The 20,246-nt window shown below is 37.8% G+C and overlaps 1 protein-coding gene across 1 annotated transcript in view; it reads left to right on the top strand.

The window, feature by feature from the left end:
* RRM1 (ribonucleotide reductase catalytic subunit M1) overlaps window positions 1-17,099 on the top strand; it is a 50,000-nt gene extending 32,901 nt beyond the window's left edge. The window contains exons 10-19 of the mRNA XM_037068606.1: window positions 333-494; window positions 1,034-1,113; window positions 2,289-2,490; window positions 5,354-5,503; window positions 5,715-5,936; window positions 10,275-10,351; window positions 12,700-12,835; window positions 14,140-14,235; window positions 15,316-15,504; window positions 16,490-17,099. Of these exons, the coding sequence (XP_036924501.1) occupies window positions 333-494; window positions 1,034-1,113; window positions 2,289-2,490; window positions 5,354-5,503; window positions 5,715-5,936; window positions 10,275-10,351; window positions 12,700-12,835; window positions 14,140-14,235; window positions 15,316-15,504; window positions 16,490-16,678 (1,503 nt within the window). The 3' untranslated portion in view covers window positions 16,679-17,099. The remainder of the gene's footprint in view (window positions 1-332; window positions 495-1,033; window positions 1,114-2,288; window positions 2,491-5,353; window positions 5,504-5,714; window positions 5,937-10,274; window positions 10,352-12,699; window positions 12,836-14,139; window positions 14,236-15,315; window positions 15,505-16,489) is intronic.
* Window positions 17,100-20,246: the final 3,147 nt, after the last annotated feature.

Consider the following 20,246-nt stretch of genomic DNA (forward strand, 5'->3'; position numbering starts at 1 on the left):
TGATTTTCTTTGGGCTTTCTACATGTCGTATAGTGTAAAGTGAGCTGCGTGACAACTGAAGAAGCTCCGTCTCTAGTTCACTGTGTCACTGAACACATTATTTAATCTTTCTTTTTTCACATTTTCTTTTTGTCAAATCCTCATTTTTACTCCTAGATTTGTAAGAAAATGGTACTACTTTATATTTTTATAGTACTTTTATTTGTATTATCCCATTTAATTAATTAATTATAGAGAAGATCCAGGGAGATATTATTAAAAGTGCTTTGGAAAATGGGAGGTTTCTTTGTTTCATTCTGATTCTGAACAGAATGATGATTCTTTACTATTAGCGACCTGGAGCGTTTGCTATTTACCTGGAGCCTTGGCATTCGGACATCTTTGAGTTTCTTGATTTAAAGAAGAACACAGGAAAGGAAGAGCAGCGTGCCAGGGACCTTTTCTTTGCCCTTTGGATTCCGGATCTCTTCATGAAACGAGTGGAGACTAATCAGGTGAGAGATAGGTACCTATTAGTAATAGCAACTCGATTCACATAAGCTTTTTCTCTTCAGTCACCTTAAGTCATGCTTAGGGAAAGTCCATCTATGTGTTTTGCTATGGAGGGCATTTTGAGTAAGTTAAGAGATGCTATTCCTGCTTTTTTGATTTTTCTTCTCCCAAATAGATATTGTCTGTCATATACAAACAGGCAGAACTTGATGTTTAGGCCTGAGCCTAAAATGATTATTCCTTCAGCAGATTTCTAAGACAGTCTATGGAGGGTCCCCTGTCCCCTGGGTTGTCCAATCCATGGGCTGCATGTGGCCCAGGATGGCTATGAATGTGGCACAACACAGAACTGTAAACTTATTTAAAACTTTTGTTTTTGTTCATCAGTTTTTGTTAGTGTTTGTGTATTTAATGTGTGGCCCAAGACAACTCTTCCTCCAGTGTGGCCCAGAGATGCCAAAAGGTCGGACACCTCTGCATGGGTTATGTATGGTTGGTTATTTAAAGTTTCTCCTGAGTGGTACTATTCTTCCCTTTGTAGGACTGGTCTTTGATGTGTCCAAATGAGTGTCCTGGTCTGGACGAGGTTTGGGGAGAGGAGTTTGAGAAGCTGTATGAAAGGTATGGTAAAAGTATCAAAATAATAATGTTCTCTTATTTGGAGGATGCACATTTCAAAACTGTATCATTCATTAGTCAGTTTCTAGGAATTTTGAAGCATGTAGGAGTCAGTGTGATTAATAATTGTATTTTGGTCTGGTTTTCTTCCTGAATCTTTAACAAAAAAATTTTTTTTGTCTTTTTTCTTAAAACTTTGAGCCCTGGTTGATGTGGCTCAGTGAATTGAATGCTGGCCTGAGAACTAGAAGGTTGCTGGTTCAATTCCCAGTCAAGGCGCATGCCTTGGCTCCGGCCAGGTCCTCAGTTGGGTCATGTGAGAGGCAACTGATGGATGTATCTCTTGCACATTGACGTTTCTCTCCCTCTTTCTCCCTCCCTTTCCCTCTCTCTAAAAAAAGTAAATGAAATCTTTAAAAAAAAACAAAAACAACTTTGGGACGTGTACATTTTTTCTTGAGTTTTTGTTTTTCTTTTTATTTTTTAAAGATTTTTATTTATTTATGTTTAGAAAAAAGGGACAGGAGGGAGAGAAACATTGAGATGTGAGAGATAAATAGTTTGGTTGCCTCTCACATGCTCCCAACTGGGGACCTAGCCCACAACCTAGGCATGTACCCTGACTGGGGATTAAACCGGTGACTTTTCAGTTCACAGGCCAGCACTCAGTTCACTGAACCACACCAGCCAGGTGTGAGTTTTTCAACTGATGCTTTTAAAAATGAAGGTAAAGAGTTATCAGGGTTATTATTTTGCTTTGTCATATACTACTTTTGGTAAAATAAGTTATGCTTTAAAGAAAGGATCAAGATAAAGTAGGACAGTACATGTCAATAGTTCATTAAGTAATAGCACAACAGCACTACTCTAGCATAATAGCACAATTTGACTACTTTGGATTTTCTTCCTTTATATTGTGGAAGGTATTTTTGATTTAGTGAAATTGGGTGTATTTGAAGGGATTTGAAGCTTCTGGGTTTTCTTCTAAGGCTGAGGTGATGGAAATCTGGCTTTAGTGAGAGTAAAATTAATAATATCATATTCCTTTTTTTTCCTTAGAAAAACTTAGTAAAAAATTTGAGTTTTTATAATATTATATTGTAAGGTTTTTCCTTCATGTATTTCATGTAGTAAATGGTCTTAGGGAATATTAAAATAATATTAGCTTTGTCTTTCAGTTATGAGAAACAGGGCCGTGTCCGCAGAGTTGTAAAGGCTCAACAGCTTTGGTATGCCATCATTGAGTCTCAGACAGAGACAGGCACCCCATACATGCTTTACAAAGATTCCTGTAATCGGAAGAGTAACCAGCAGAACCTGGGAACGATCAAATGCAGCAACCTGTGCACAGAAATAGTAGAGTATACTAGCAAAGATGAGGTAGGTAGAAGAACTTCTGCCTGAATCGAGTACTGAGACGTGAATCTTAGGAAGTGAAGTTATTGTTTGTGAATCCCTCACTTGACTTCACTTGAGATGGGGAAAGGGAATTTTACTAGCTTATTGGTAAACAGAAGGGCACTGAAATAGACAAATTACAAAGGAAAGAAGGAGTATTACATGTGTCCTTGAATATCTTTTAGTCTGAGCCATGTAGAAAATTATCAGCTGTTTCTTACATAAATATTGTTGTAATAACCTTTACTTGAGAAAAATACTAGTATGTAGTCATGGTAGTTTAGGACAAATACAAAAATGTGTTAGGATGCTCATTCAGTTAAAAGTATGTAAACTTACAGAGAATCCTTTCAATAAATGGTGAGACAAATTTGTTTTTTTCTTTTTTAAGTATGTTTTATTGATTATGCTATTATAGTTGTCCCATTTTTTTCTCCCCTTTATCCCTGTCCACCCTGCACAATCCCTCCCACCAGCACTCCCCTCCCTTACTTCATGTCCATAGGTCATACATGTAAGTTCTTTGGCTTCTCCATTTTCTATACTATTCTTAACCTCCCCCTGACTATTTTGTACATACCAGTTATGCTTCTTATTCCCTATACCTTTTCCTCCATTCTCCCCTCTCCCCCTTCCCACTGGTAACCCTCCATATGATCTCCATTTCTGTGATTCTATTCCTATTCTAGTTGTTTGCTTAGTCTGTTTTTGGTTTTAGGTTCAGTTGTTGATAGTTGTGAGTTTGTTGTCATTTTACTGTTCATAGTTTTGATCATATTTTTCTTAGATAAATCCTTTGAACATTTTATATAATAAGGGCTTGGTGATGATGAACTCCTTTAACTTGACCTTATCTGGGAAACACTTTATCTGCCATTCCATTCTTGGATAAAGTAATCTTGGATGTAGGTCCTTGCCTTTCATGATTTTGAATACTTCTTTCTAGCCCCTTCTTGCCTGTAAGGCTTTTTTTTTTTTTTTTTTTTTTTTTTTTTTTTTGAGAAATCAGCTGATAATCTTATGGGAACTCCTTTGTAGATAACTCTCCTTTTGTCTTGCTGCTTTTAAGATTCTCTTATCTTTAATCTTGAGTAATGTAATTATGATGTGCCTTGGTGTGTTCCTCCTTGGGTCCAGTTTCTTTGGGACTCTCTGAGCTTCTTCCTCTTCCTTTTCTCCTTTTGGCACCCCTATGATTCAGATTTTAGAACGTTTAAAGTTGTCCGGGAGTTTCCTAAGCCTCTCCTCATTATTTTGAATTCTTGTTTTTTCATTCTGTTCTGATTGAATGTTTATTTCTTCCTTCTGTTCCAAATTGTTGATTTGAGTCCCGGTTTCCTTCGCTTCACTCTTGGTTCTTTATTTCATGTTGCATAGCCTTCACTTCTTCCTTTATTTTGTGTCTGTACTCAGTCATTTCTGTTAGCATCCTGATTACCAGTGTTTCAAACTCTGCATCTGATAGTTGGCTCTCTGTTTGTTGCTTAATTGTTTTGGGGAGTTTTGATCTGTTCTTTCATTTGGACCATATTTCTTTGTCTCAGTGCTCCTGTTATGTTGTAAGGGGCAGAGCCTTAGGTATTCACCAAGGCAGGACCACCCACATTGCTGCGTTGTGACTCTGTATGTTGGAGAGCAGTCAGAGAGGAAACAGTGCTGCTTGCTCAGCTCTCACCTTGCTTTCAGTCACTTCCCCCACAACCTACAAGAAAATTGGGCCCTTCTGGTGCTGATTCCCAGGTGGGTGGATTTATGTACATTCTGGGACCTTGTGGGTCTCTCCAGCTAACTCTCCTTTGACGATAGGAGTTTCTCCTGATGCTGCAACCCCCACAGGTTTTTTCACCAGAGATTTTGAGGCTTTATTTCCCTCTGCTGGAACCCTGGGTTGTGTGCCCTGTCTAGCTCTCCAGTTGTTCATCCCGGCTTATCTGCACGTGAATGTGGGAACACCCCATCCTCCAGCTGCCATCTTGCCTTGCCACATCCTCTCCACCCTGGCTTCTGGTCTTCACCCCCCCTACCAGTCTGGATGAATGTTTCTTCTTCAACTCCTTGGTTATTAGACTTCCATACAGTTTGATTTTTCTGGCAGTTCTGGTTGTTTTTTGTTTTTAAATTTGTTGTTGTTGGTCTTTTGGTTCTGCGAAGAAGAAACGCATATCTACCTACGCCTCCGCCTCAGCTAGAAGTGGTGAGACAAATTTCTAATCTCAAATCTTTAAGGTGGTTCACAGAAGAGGCAAGGCCAGAAATGGGATATAGATTTAGTGTCTTTTTTTTTTTTTAACTGTTTGGAAAAGCTTTAATTCAGGAAATATAGCTTGTATGACAGATCAGGGGTAGTGTTTGGTTTTATGCAGTGTCAAGTAAGTTTGTTTTCATGGAGTAAATACATTAAGGTTTGGTATAAGGCAGGGTGTCAAACTCGTTTTCACTGGGGGCCACTTCAGCCTCACTGTTGCCTTCAAAGGGCCAAAGTAATTTTAGGACTGTATAGATGTAACCACTTCTTAACAGTTAAGGAGTTGAAATTGCATTTGGCCTTTTGAAGGTAACCGTGAGGCTGATGTGGCCCCTGGTGAAAATGAATTTGACACCCTTGGTGTAGGAGAGATAGCTCTAACCAAGGGAAAGGAATTGGGTGAAAGCTAGGATGTGTCACAGGTAGGAAGCCTGTGTAGGTTTCTGAAAGGAAAATAGCATGAAAATGATAGGATGCAAAGGATAGATCTTGCTTCTATTATAACACTGTCAGAAAGTGTTAGAGACTTACGATAGTGTTATCTACCCAGGGAAGAAATAAAAATTTAGTGATTATTGACCCTTTGTCTTTTCATTCCAGGTTGCAGTTTGTAACTTGGCCTCCCTGGCCCTGAATATGTATGTCACAGCAGAACATACATACGACTTTAAGAAGTTGGCTGAAGTCACCAAAGTCGTTGTCCGAAACTTGAATAAAATTATTGATATTAATTACTACCCTGTCCCAGAGGTATGAATGGATATCTCTGCTTATTGGAAATCATTAAAATCCATGGTGGAGGGAGTTTATGACAGTCTGCTTGCCAGTCACTATTGAAATAGTTATAGTTATGGAATTGTGTGAGAAAGCTGAGATAAAAAGAGTGTGTGTCATTTGGTATAGAATGTTGCTATTTCTGTTTAGTAATGTCTCTTTCTTCTCTAAACCTATTGGCACAAAGGCATACTTATCAAATAAACGCCATCGCCCCATTGGAATTGGGGTACAAGGTCTGGCAGATGCTTTTATTCTAATGAGGTACCCCTTTGAGAGTCCAGAGGCCCAGTTATTGAATAAACAGATCTTTGAAACCATTTATTATGGAGCCTTGGAAGCCAGCTGTGATCTGGCCAAGGAACATGGCCCATATGAAACCTACGAGGGCTCTCCGGTCAGCAAAGGAGTAAGTATATGGTTAACTTTTTTCTTCCTTTTTTCATTTTGTGGGCCTCCCTCCCTGAGCACTGCTGGACATGGCCTGTGTGTTTGCCCCATCCTCCACTGGGAGTCCCCTCTGTCTGCTGAACCCTCCTCCTGCAGTTCCCTGTCCACTTACTGCCTACCCTCTGTCATGCTCCTGGCTACAAGGAGGCAAGCCAGCCACATTGGGAACCAATGGGACACGGTGGCTTCGGCTGCAGCCTGGCATGGCCTGCAAGTGTGTGTGGTATGTGAGTGCATGGCTAGAATGTGCTGGCTGTGTTGGATAAAACTTCGTTTTGCGTAAGAGTTCCTGTAGTGGGCTGAATGGTAGCCCTCCAAAAGATAAGCTTATATCCTAATTCCTAGAACCTGTGAAAGTTGGTTTAAAGGGATCTTTGTAGATATAATTAAAGATTTTGAGATGAGATTATTTTGGATTTTCTAGATAGGTCCTAAATCCAGTGACATTGTCCTTATAAGAGACACAGAGAGGAAGAGGAGGCAACATGACCTTGGATGTTGAAATTGGAGTGATACAACTATAACCCAGGGATGCTGTTAGCCACTAGAAGTTGAAAGAGGCAAAGAACATAATCTCCTCTAGAACCTCAGGGAGGAATGTGGCTCTCCCAAAATATTATTTTAGGCTTCTGGCCTCCAGAACTATGAGAAAATAAAATTTCATTTTAATCCACCAAATTGTGGTAATTTGTAAAACCAGCCATCAGAGACTAATGCAATGTTTTCCTCTTAAATAAAACAGGTATTCTGTTTTAAAACTAGTCATTGCTTAAATGACTAAAGAAAGCTATCAATATTAGTTTTCTAATTCTAAATTAAGTGAATTAAAACAACATATATTCAAGGAAGGCTATGCCTGGATCAAAATGGCAGAGTATGTAAACTGCTTGGCTCCCACCACGATCATATCAAAATTCCCACTGAATTATAGAATAACCATCACTGAGAACCACCTGAAGACTAGCTGAACAAAATTTTGATAACTAAGAACATAAAGAAGAAGACAACTCGAGACTGGTAGGAAGAGCTTACATGTGGGCTGAGCAGGTCCCATAGTCACAGTGTGGCAATTGAGAATTGGAAGGGATGTCTCATCTGCAGAGATCCTCCACTGAGTAATCCCAGTTCAACACCCAGCTCCCTGAACCAGAGTATCGGTGCCAGGAAAAGAACTACCTATAATATCTGGTTGTAAAAACCAGTGGAGATTGCCAAGAAAGACAAAGGGCCGTAAGAGGCTGAGGCCTTAAATGACACATCAGACCAGATGGATTTAATTGATATTTTTAGAATACTTCAAAGAAGCAGGATATATATTCTTTTAAGTTCACATGGAATATTTTCCAGGATAGACCACAAGTGTTAGGCCACAGAATGTATCAAAAAATTAAAAATAGAATTCATGTTAAGCATCTTTGATTACAATGATAGGAAAGAAATCAGTTACAAGAAGAAAACCGAAAAACATAACACATAGAAAAGATGCTACTAAAAATGAATAGGTTAACAATAAGATCAAGGAAGAAATGAAAAGATACCATATAACAAATGGAAATAAAAGTATGACCACCCAAAATTTATGGGATACAGCTGAAGCAGTTCTAAGAGGGAAGTTCATAGCAATACAGGCCTGCCTCAAGAAACAAGAAAAATCTCAAGTAAGTAATATAACCTTACACCTAAAGTAACTATTAAAAGGTCAAACAAATCCCAAAGCGAGTAGAAGGAAGAAAATAGAAATATATCCTAAAAAAACAATACAAAAGATCAATGAAACCAAGAGCTAGTGTGTTGAAAGGATAAATGAAATTGGTAACATTTAACAAAACTCATTCTTTTAAAAAGGAGAGAGGACCCAAATATATAAAATCAGAAATGAAAGGGAAGTGGAAACTGACACCACAGAAATGCAAAGGATTATAAAGAAATACTATGAACAATTATATTGTTGAGCAACAAATTGAACAACCTGAAAGAAATGCATATATTTCTGGAGACATACAATCTTCCAAGGCTGAATCAAGAAGAAAAAATCTCAACAGACTAATAACTTAATGAAATTGAGTCAGTGGATTAAAGACTTAAATGTAATAACTGAAACCATAAAACCTACAGAAGAAAACATAGACAGTAAACTCTGATATTGCTCTTTGCAGAAGTTTTTTGGATTTGTCTTCCCAGGCAAGGGAAACAAACAAGAATGAACAAATGGGAATATATCAGACAAACAGTTTTTGCACAGCAAAGAAAACCATCAAAACAAAAAGAAATCCTACTGAATGGCAGAAGATGTTTGCCAATGAAACATCTGGTAAGGGGGTTAATATTTAAAATATATAAGGAGCCTATACAACTTAATACCAAAAAAACCCCAAACTGTGATTTAAAAATGGACATAGGACCTGAATGTCTTTAAAATTTCTCCCAAGAGAGTATGATGGCCAACAGTCATATGAAAAGAAGCTCAACATCACTAATCATCAGAGGAAAGCAGATCAAAACCACCACGAGATCACCTCATACCACCAGTCAGAATGGTTATCATCAATAAACCAACAATTAGTGTTGGTGAGGATATGGAGAAAAGGAAGCTCTTGTGCATTTTTGGGATTATAATTTGGTGCAGACATTATGGAAAACAGTATGCAGTTTTCTCAAAAAATTAAAAATAGAACTATTATATGACCCAGCAATTCCACTTCTGGGTATTTACCTGAAGAAATCCAAAACACTTTTGAAAAGATGTGTATACCCCTGTGTTCATTACAGTGTTATTTATAATAGTAAAAATAGGGAAACAACCTCAGTGTCAATAGGTGAATGGATAAAGATGTGGTACATATATGCAATGGAATGTTACTTGGCTATGAATAAGAATAAAATTTTACCATTTGTGAAAACATGGATGGACCTAGAGAATATTATGCCAAGTGAAATAAAGAAATACCATGTGATTTCACTTACATGTAGAATCTAAAAACAAATGAACAAATGAAAAAACTAAAATATACAAAGAATATATTGATTTAAAAAATGGGCAGAGGACTAGAAGAGAACATTAGATGGGAGTGGAGTTGGGGGATTGTTGAAAAGGTGAAGGGGGTAAGAAGTTATAAAATACCAGGATATAAAGTATACCATAGGGAATATAGTCAATAATGTAATAACTATAGATGGTGTCAGGTGGGTATTAGGGTATTATTGGGGCATGAATTAATTATATAAATGTCTAGTCACTATGTCGTACATCTGAAACTAAAATAATATTCTATGTCAACTTTAATTAAAAATACATTTAAAGAAATGAAATTTAAAGACATCAGCATACATTGATTATCTCAGTTTTCATGGATCGGGTGTGTAGGCTTGGCTTCGTTGAATTGTCTTTTCTGGGTCTCACAAGGGTACAGTCAGGGTGTCAGTAGAGGCTGTGATGCTGTTTGAGGGTCAGGGTGCTGCCCCAAGTTCACTTGCTTGTTGGCAGAATTCATTTCCTTGCAGTTCTAGAACTTATGGTATCTTCGAAGCCAGTTGGAGGGAGAGTCCTTCATTTCAAGAAGGGCTTAAATTAAGCATTCTTTTGAGGGTTTTCATTTGACATGTCAGGTCCACCCAAGGATAATCTCTTTTTTAAACTCAGAATTGAGTGATTTGCACCCTTAATTGTGTGAGTGCCATCATATTTCCAGGTCCAATACACAGAATAGATTATACATGGCCTGTTTCAGGGGGTGAGAATTTGGGAGCTGTAATAGAATTCTGCCCTCTACACTGTCTTTATTATCAGTTGTGTGATTCTATTCCACGTAAAATGAGGTGTTATTTTTAGTTCTGACCTTCTTGATATTTAGGAAATCTAATGTATTATATAGAAATAGGTGTTTGTTAGCTGAGTAAATAAAGGACCAGATCATGGCAATTAAGAAAGATGAGGTTAGAGCAAAGCTTTTACTGTAGAAAGAGAATGCATCTCAGCAACACACTTTCATGAATATTAGGATTTCCTGGTTTGTAGATACACAGGTCTTCTGAGCGGGCTCAGCTGCATCATGGGGAAGAGGTAAACCTCAACCAGTTTTCTTAACCCTGCTTCTGATCAATATGACTTCATGGACACTGTCTAGGAGAAATCTCTGGACTTCGTATTCTTGACACAGTTCTAGTAAAAGACAGAGTTTTGGGATTTGTGGGGCAGTGGTGGGGGGGCAGGATATACAATTAGTCTTTGTTTGGTTTTTGCCATAGTTTTAAATTGTCATAGATTGATTTATCATTAGTTGATTTGTTTATTCCTTAGATCCTTCAGTATGATATGTGGAATATTACTCCCACAGACCTGTGGGACTGGAAACTCCTCAAGGAGAAGATTGCAAAGTAAGTAAAACATGTTAAGTGGCTTTGAAGTAAGAATTCAGGTTTTCATTCTGCTTCGTCAGTGGTTAGCTGTTATTTTAATTGCTGAAACTATTTTTTTCTTCTTTATGTGGGCCTAAAATGATCTGTCTGCAGAAATATTTTTTTAAATACTTCATAATATAATTCATGTATAGTAACCTGAAAATTGCTTGGCATAGGAAAGCATTTCAGTACATGGTAGGTATTATCAGTCAATCTTGTTTTAGAGTAAGGGTGTCAAAATCATTTTCACTGGGGGCCACATCAGCCTCACAGTTGCTTTCAAAGGGCCGAATGTAACTTCAGGATTGTGTAAATGTAACTACTCCTTAATAGTTAAGCGAGAGCTTGGCACTGCTCCCGGGTAGAAACAAGGAACTGGGCTGGATAAAACAAGGTAGAGGGCCAGATTTGGCCCACAGGCCTTGCGTTTGCCACTTGTATTTTAGAGGCTTAACTACCTAGGTTAGGTAATTCTTTTTCTCATCGAATCTTCATATTCCTATCAGTGCTTGCTTTTAAAATATGTTCACTTTTATTTATTGCTTAACTACATTAGGCACACAAATGACTTGTTGAATTGATTGTCATAGGCATAGGAGATCTTCGAAGAGCTTTTGGAGGGTAATGGATTAAACTGTGTGAAAGAAAAATGCAAAAATTGAGTCTTTATAGGTCCTTCAAACTAATTAACATAAGAGATTTGAGGGCAGGCAGAATGTTTTGCTGAGTAAATAATGAAAAAAGTTGTTATGTTCTGTTGTTATGAGTCTGTCATCTGGGTTAATACACTTGCAAAGTTTTAATTTGAAGAAAGAAGCAGTGACTTTAAAATGTTCTTTAAAAAATACCCATTTGCCTTAAAAAAATTTTTATTACTCAGTACATGTTCAAAAATTTAGAAAAGCCTATGTGTGGAAAGGGAAAAAAATGAAAATTATGCCAGTACTACCTTCCCCAAAAAACCTGTTTGCGTTTTTTTCATCCATAATCCTTTAGACTTCTGAGCATGTGTGCATGTGTGTATTTATATGCAAATACAACTTTTACAAAAATGGACCTGTCATTTGTTTTATTTTATTTTTCCCTCAGAATACTATAGTTTATGTATTTTTACATACAACTTTTAAAAATTCATTGTTAATACATGAATGCATATTCATTGTTAATAAAGTTCAAATACAGAAATAGGTATAAGCTCTTCTTTATACCTCTTCAGCCAACCATTTGTCCCATTAAACAAACAAAAAACCAACTTACTCTTTTTTCCGGAGATAACCACTGTTAATGGTATATATTTTTCTAGATTTTTTTCACTGCACTTGTAGATAGATGCACATGTACATTTTTGTTGTATAAATGTGACCAATCTTGATATTTTAGAGGTCTTATCTCTTAGTACTTGCAGTTCTGCCTAGTGTTTTTAACAGTTTGGCTATATTGTATATATGGCTTTTCAAATATTTTCCTGTCTGAGATAGTTTGTGGTTTGATCGATGTCTCACAATTAGGGAGACGGTAAGAACCTATTTGTACAGATTCCATTAGAATATGAAGCTCTGTACCAGGCACTGTATAATCCAGATGTGTGTTATGTAGGAAAGACAAACTCTTTGGGTTTGCGAAACTTAAAACTAAGTAAAGTAAGACATTTAACACAAATAGTTTAAGGATGTACAGAGGTACAGGTCATGGAATATGTTTGTAGACAAGTATTTGTATTTGACACTGAAGTGTTTTCTGCCCAGTCAGGAAAGATGTTCTAGAGTAGGTATCTCTTAGGCTGAACTTTGAAGGATGAGTTGAACTCAGGTTGAAGTTTTCTCAGGGTTCAGATACTATATTCTTCCTTGAGCACTCTCTTGGCACTGAGTCAAAAGATACTAACATGCTTCTAGGAACTGGTAATTGAAGAGGTAATAGAGGAAGTCAGGAATATACTTGGATCATAATTTTCACTCTTCATTGTCCTATTCAGGATAATGGGGACACTCCAACAGCTATTTGAGTGTTTTCTTAGGCAGGATAGTATATTAAGTACTTCGATTCTGAGTGCCACAGTGCCAGTCGCCTAAGGCATGGCATAATAGAGATCGCCAGTAATAGAATTTGTGCTAATTCTGCTTATGAGGAATTTAGGAAAGGGGTGAGCTGTACCACCCATTCTGTGGAGTTGCAGACCAGTAGGGGTTACATTTAAAAATCCCTATGTGAGTCTAATGTATGTATTATGTTATAGTAGGTACATTAACTACAATGACTTAAAATGACTGCCTTCCTGCAGAGTATAGCTTTAGGACCACCACCTTAAATCTCCTTTTCTTTAGGTATGGCATAAGAAACAGTTTACTTATTGCCCCGATGCCTACTGCTTCTACTGCTCAGATTCTGGGAAATAATGAATCCATTGAACCTTATACCAGCAACATCTACACTCGCAGAGTCTTGTCAGGAGAATTTCAGGTGAGAAGGTCACAACCAGACCTATAGGAAAATCTTCTAAAAGCCTGATGTTGGGAGTAAATGCTAACTTGTATTTAGTTTGTGCCCCTTTTTCTTAGTAACGGGGCAGAGCTTTGATAAAATGGGTCATCTTCATCCTTAATACTGTTCTAAGTAACTTTAACACATACTGGGCATAATAAATATCTGTCAGAAAATGAATGATAGCCCTGGCTGGTGTGGCTCAGTGGAGTGAGCATGGGTCTGTGAACCAGGGGTCGCCAGTTCGATTCTCAGTCGGGGCTCATGCCTGGGTTGCAAGCCAGGTCCCCAGCGGGGTCCATGTGAGAGGCAACCACACATTGATGTTTCTCTCCCTCTCTTTCTCCTACCCTCCCTCTGTCTAAAAAAAGAAATAAATAAAATATTTTTTAAAAGTCAGTGATTGAGGGTTGAGTATGAAAGTAACTTGATAATTAGAGTTTCTGTGATTATTTAACTATTAGGTAATCATAGTGATATGTACTACAACATCAGATGTTTAAGTTGGTGATACATAAGATATATGTAGTGGCATTATTTAAGACAGTGATTCTTAGCCTTGGTTACAAGTTAGAATTTTTGGTGGGCAAGACCAGTGGGGTTTTTTTGTTTTTTGTTTTTTTTTAAGTTCCCAGGTAGTTCAGATGTGTAGCTAGGATCGAGAACCACTAATTTAAAAGATTTTTATTTGGATTTGCTGATAATGTTGAATAAATTTTTGTAAGGTTTGGGGTGAATACGCAGTTTCTTTTTTTTCTTTTTTTTTTTAGGTATTTATTGTATTCTTAGGGGAAAAGGATCAAACCATGTAGATTTACCCAGTTTAGGCAGTTAGGTTTTTTTGTTTTTTTTAATATTTATTTTCAGAGAGGGGAAAGGAGGGAGAAAGAGAGGGAGAGAAACATCAATGTGTGGTTGCCTCTTGCACAGCCCCTACTAGGGATCTGGCCCACAACTCAGGCATGTGCCCTGACTAGGATTCGAACTGGCAACCCTTTGGTTCGCAGGCCAGCCCTCAATCCACTGAACCACACCAGCCAGGTTAATGTTAGTTCTTACTTTTACAAATACCAAATTACATTTGCCTGAATAAAAAAATCAATATTTTGAAGGAATGTAATTTTCATGTAATAGAATGGGACTAAGTTTTATGAAAATTAGAAATTATCAAGCTAATATTAAGTAATTCTTCAATGATGTTATTTACTTTAAGTTTTGGGCTCATAATTCTCTTTAGGCCCTGTCATTGTTATTTATTCTTTCATATCTTTTCTGCTTTTCAGATTGTAAATCCTCACTTACTGAAAGATCTTACTGAGCGGGGCTTGTGGAATGAAGAGATGAAAAATCAGATTATTGCATGCAATGGCTCTATTCAGGTACAGAATGAAAAGAAAAGTGAGCTGAGTTGAACATTGGTATCTTCTCACTTATCTCAGGCAGTGGAGGGAAAGAATGTCTGTTCACTGTGGTGATAGGTTTATTATGGTCATATAGGCTTATGTAGCTCTGTTCACCTCTGCTTGCTGTGCTAGGATCATATACATGTTCACATAGCTGTACCTGGTCTTACCCTTTTGTTTGTGCAATGATATAAAGCAGTGGTTCCCAACTTCTCTGCACATTAGAATCAACTGGGGAGCTTTTAAAATCCTGAAACTTAGGTTGCACTTCTTACCAATTAAGTAACAATGTCTGGGAATAGGAGCAAGGCATCATCTTGGGTAATTTCAGCATGCATCACAATTTGGGGACCACTGATATAAAATCTGAACTTAGAGTCAAAATTAACTTAAAAGTATGGTGGAGTTAGAGGACTGATAGTCCAAGAGACAGAGCCACAAATATTGTTTAACAATAAAATATTTGCAACTGAGAATCAAGAAATATTTAATTGTACATACAGGCTGGCTAAACATTGGTCTGATTGGCAATACAGATGAAGATTCCTGTAACTTTTTTTTTCTTTTTGGATAGTAATAGTGCCATTAGTCAGTCTATACATTTTGATACACGTTAACCCTAGATCTAAGAAAAACTTATTTCTATTGACTCCAAATGGAGTTTGTGGACTCCTGACTTATTTAAAGGATTTTGTTTCATGCTTCCCTGGATCATGTCCTTGGAATAGCCCTGATAATTTGTGTTTTCTTCAAAGCTTAATGGTAATTTATTGCTTTTCAGCAGTTTCTTTCCTTTATTAAGTGCCTCTGTCACAATGAATGTTTAGGTCATAAACTAGTTTAAAGCTGGATTTTCAATCACTACCAGCAGACTGGGATTTCACTGGACTTTCTAAGCCAGAGGTGAGCAGTTTCAGGAAATGTAATAAAGATCATACTGAATGGTAGGGTCAGATCTGACAGGAAGTAGAAGGCCAGATCCTTGGGTCATTATTCTGCTAATCATACTGCTTTCATCAACTGGAGTACAATAAACATTTGGTTTCCCTTCTTCAGAGCATACCAGAAATTCCTGATGACCTGAAGCAACTTTATAAGACTGTATGGGAAATCTCTCAGAAAACCGTTCTCAAGATGGCAGCTGACAGAGGTGCTTTCATCGATCAAAGCCAGTCTTTGAACATCCATATTGCTGAGCCTAACTATGGCAAACTCACTAGTATGCACTTCTATGGCTGGAAGCAGGTTGGTGGAGCAAATCAAGGAGGTCTTATTACCAACTTGGGATATTTTGGAATTGTAAAGTTTTATATTCTAGCTCTCTATTAAATATTGCTAACTAGAAGTTCTTTCCCTCCAGTTCTAAAATGTTAAAAACAGCCCTTAGTTTTTATACTAGATCAGTTTCTTTCTTTGTATTTTTTTTGTTTCTTTACAATTATTTCATTTCTATGTTTAAAACCTTGGAGTGACGTATGATCCTCCTTTATTCTCTATGTAGTCTCTGACCAAGTGGTATTGGTTGTTCCTTTGTATTGTTTCTTGAATATCTTTCTGTTCTACCACTATTTTTCTTAACTTCTGGTATCTTCGCTGTAGGGCGAAGGGCATTGCTACCATTCCTAAAACAAAACTTTACACGTGTCGACAAACTTCAAGCAACTGTTGTTTCCCTACTTCATCTATAGTGTAAAAGCCAATTACATAGCTAGTCATTGCCAACTGTAAAGTCCCATGATCCTGGATTTTATTCTTATTCCCTGGCACTGTGCTAGGTTTTAGAATAAAAAATTTACCCCTTTTTATTACTTGGGCTGTATGTGCCAGTACAGCCCAAACTATGTGCCAGTACCAGGGAATACAAGATGATGATCTTTATCCTTGAAGTAGTCATAATCTGTTCTTACAGAATCTAGCTCTCTAAATAGTTATAATCTAAAGCAGACATGTTGTATTAGGCAAAATTGGAAGTTGTACACAAAAAAATTTTTTTAAAGACTAGAGAAGAAAAACATTTGACATTTCCAGAAATAATAAGCTTGTTTAGGAGTAAAAAGAACAGAGTATACCATCTGACTGTCTTTAAGCATTTTTGAGAGGGCTTCCTATGGAAGATAGAATATCAAGTTTAGAAAATAATTTGACCTGGTTTATGGAAATGTCTTAAACATTGGCCTTGAATATCTAGTGTTTTCAGTTTCTCCAAAATTTGTATTTCCTTCCCATATAGGGTTTGAAGACTGGGATGTATTATTTAAGGACAAGACCAGCTGCTAATCCAATCCAATTCACTCTAAATAAAGAGAAGCTAAAAGATAAGGAAAAGGCATCAAAAGAGGAAGAAGAGAAGGAGAGGAATACAGCAGCCATGGTGTGTTCTTTGGAGAATAGAGATGAGTGTCTGATGTGTGGATCCTGAGGAAAACCTAGAGACCAGCACTTCTTCAGTAGCCATATTACCACTTCAGCATAGATAGGTGTAGTAGGTTTGCTTGGAGTGGTAAGGCTTTGACGGACCTTATTACAGCAAATGGATCAACTAATTGATTGAAAATATTATTTCTATGTAGGTTTTTTTTTTAAATTGACACATTAGGAATCCAAGTGGAAGTTTGGGGAATGCAACAGAAGTTATCTGACAAATTGGGAGAGATTGGGTAGGGTTTCATTACTTATCTGGCAGTCCATTCTCTGGTGACTTCAGTTTTGGTAAAGAGACTTGGTTTTGCCAGATTGTCTGGTGGATCCATAGAAGTAAAATTATGTCATAAACCATGAGAAGTGCTGACAGAACCTTTATCTGGACAAAGGTCATTCTGAAATAAACAATTGCAACTGATTGTGTGAGACTAATTTTGTCATTTATTTTAATAGAAAGGTCAAATTTGAAAACATTTTTCTGTTCTTGGAGAATTCAAGGAGGATATTTTAAGACAAATTACTTATACACCTTATAGATTTCTGATTTTAATATTTATGTTTTTTTAATTTTTAGAATAACATCTAGAGTTTATTTGGTTATATTGTTGGGATGTTTATGTGTTTCAGGATTGCTATGCTATCGGTGTGTGTGTCACATTATTCTTTCATATCATCTTGTTCTGGGAATGGTTATTTTTTCCATTTTTAAATCATTTTTATTATTTAATTATAATTGACATACATTATTATATTAGTTTTAGTTGTATACCCCAGTGATTAGATATTACATAACTTACTAAGTGATCATCCTGATAAAATTTGCACCCATCTGACACCATACATAGTTATTAGAATATTACTGACTGTATTCCCTATGCTGTACTTGACATCTCCATGACTCTTCTACAACACCCGATTTGTACAACTTCATCCCATTACCTTTTCCACCTATCCCCCAAACCCCTCCCATTTGGCAAGCATCAAAATGTTTTCTGTATCTTTTAGTTTGTTTCTGTTCTGCTTGATTGTTTATTTTGTTTTTTTAGATTCAGTTGTTGATAGATACATGTTTATTGCCATTTTATTCATATTTTTAATCTTTTTTTTTTCTTAAAGAAGACCCTTTCACATTTCATATAATGTTGGTTTGGTTTTGATGAACTCCTTTAACTTTTTCTTGTCTGAGAAGCTCTTTATCTGTCCTTTGATTCTAAATGATAGCTTTTTTGGGTAGAGGAATATTGGTTGTCAGTCCTTGCTTTACATCACTTGGGAGTGAATATTTCTTGCCAATCTCTATCTGGCCTACAAAGTTACTGTTGAAACATCAGCTGACAGTCTTATGTAGCTCCCTTGTAGGTAACTAACTGCTTTTCTCTTGATGCTTTTAAGTTTCTCTCTCTGTCTTTAATTATGCCCTTTGTCTTGGTGTGAACCTCTTTGGGTTCATTATGTTTTGGACATTCTGTGTTTCCAGGACTTGTATGTCTATTTCTTTTACCAAGTTAGTGAAGTTTTCTGTCACTATTTTTTCAAATAGGCCTTCAGTTTCTTCTCATTTCTCCTGTTGGCATCCCCCAGGATGCAAATGTTGGTATGCTTAAATTCCCAGATGCTTCTTACACTATCCTCATTTTTTTTTAATTCTTTTTTTTTTTTCTGTTCGGATTGGGTGTTTTTTTCTTCCTTATATTCCAAATCACTGATTGGATTCTCGGCTTCATCTAGTGTACTGTTGTTGGTTCCCTGTAAATTATTTTTTATTTCAGTTAGTTTACCCTTCATTTCTAATTACTTCTTTTTTATGGTTCCCATGTCCTTATTTATGCTGTTGAAGTTCTAAGTTCAAATACTCTTCCCCTGAGTTCTTTGAACATCCTTATACCCAGTATTTTGAACTTTGTATCTCGTAGTTTGCTTGTCTTCATTTTGTTTAGTTCTTTTTCTGTAGTTTTGTTCTGTTCTTTCATTTGGGACCTGTTTATTTGCCTTCACATTTTGGCAGCCTTCATGTGTTTGTTTCTGTGTTTTAGGTAGAGCTGCTATATCTCCCAAGCTTGGCAGAGTGGCCTAATGTAGTAGGTATTCTGTAGGGTCTAGGGGCATAGCCTCCCAAATCACCCCAGCTGGCCACTAGAGGTGTGCTCCCTGTGTGGACTGTGTACAGTCTCTTGTAGTTGAGCCTTGATTGTCACTGGCATGCCAGTGGAAATGATTTACTCCCAGGCTGATCAGCTGCAAGGACTGGCTGGGACCATGGACCTCTAACATTGTGGAGGATCCACTGTGCAGGGGCCCACTACACAGACCAGGAATTCAGCAGGGCTCTGGTATTGTGGAGGTGTTTGGGTGGTGATGCTTGGAAGTTGTCTGTAGCTGTCCATTCTGTGTGCTGGCTTCTACGGACTTCAGGAGGTGCCAGCGAGGTCAGCTGCCACGAGTGTTCTGCCTGGGGCCACCTGGCATGAGCTACAAAGAGACCTGCCTATGGCTGCTACTTGTACTGGGCTTGGAGATACCCAGGGAAGGGCATGCTGTGAATCAAGCCTGGCTGCTGCTAGTGCCAGGCCTGGGGTCACTTAGCAAGAGGTACGGGGCACACTGAGGCCAGATGCTGCTTGTTTGAGATTTTAGGAAAATCTGAAGCATGAGCCAAGATAGAGGGCATCGGTATGGAAAAGCCACTGTAAACAGCTGTGTTAGACCTGCAAGTTGGGTGTAGTGGGACCTGAGGGAATCACCAGGGTGGGGCACACTGTGAGCCAGGTTGGAGTCTCAGATATGACACTTGCCTGCTAGCACTTCTGTCAGAGAAAGCTGCTCCACCCCTAGCTCTGGCCCTTATGCTGGATGATTAATTTTCTCTCTGTATGTCTTTGGTGCCTTTCAAGCTGCTGCTCCAGTGCTTGAGCCTAGAGGGAGTAAAATCAGGTAAGTCTGAGCAGGCCCTATAAGAGGAACTGCCTGGGAGTCCAGAAGCATTCTGTCTCCCTGGACCTCAATCCCTTCCTGGTTTTACAGCTACAAGTTATGGGACCTTCTCCTTCTGGCATTGGAACCCTGGGATGGGGGTCCTGGTGTGGAGCTGGGACCCCTTACTCCTCAAGGGAGACCTCTGCTGCCGAGTTATTCCTCCCAATTTTTATTCACCACACAGGTGTAGGAGCAGCCCATTCTGTGTCTCCACCCTTCTACCAGTCTTGATGTGGCTTCTTGATGTGGCTCATTGTGCTTTTAGGACTTCATTCAGCTAGATTTCAGGTGGTTCTCAAAGATGGTTCTGTAGTTTAGTTATAATTTTGATGAGCTGAGTATTGTGATTACTTACCTATGCTACCATATTGCCCAGAAGTCCCCATTCTCCCCATTTTAAAGCAGACAGTTTCATGGCATTATAACCATCACCTATCTATTTCTAGAACTTTTTTTGTCAATTCTAAACAGAAACTATATAAAAAACCCCCGGTAACTCCCATTCCCTTCTTGGTCCCTGGTAGTCTCTATTTTGCTTTCTGTCTCAATTAACCTGGCTACCTCATATCAGTGGGATCATACAATGTGTGTTC

This window comes from Sturnira hondurensis, unplaced genomic scaffold, assembly GCF_014824575.4.
Source record: "Sturnira hondurensis isolate 20B ecotype Veracruz unplaced genomic scaffold, ASM1482457v3 Scaffold0017746, whole genome shotgun sequence".
Classification (NCBI taxonomy): Eukaryota; Metazoa; Chordata; class Mammalia; order Chiroptera; family Phyllostomidae; genus Sturnira; species Sturnira hondurensis.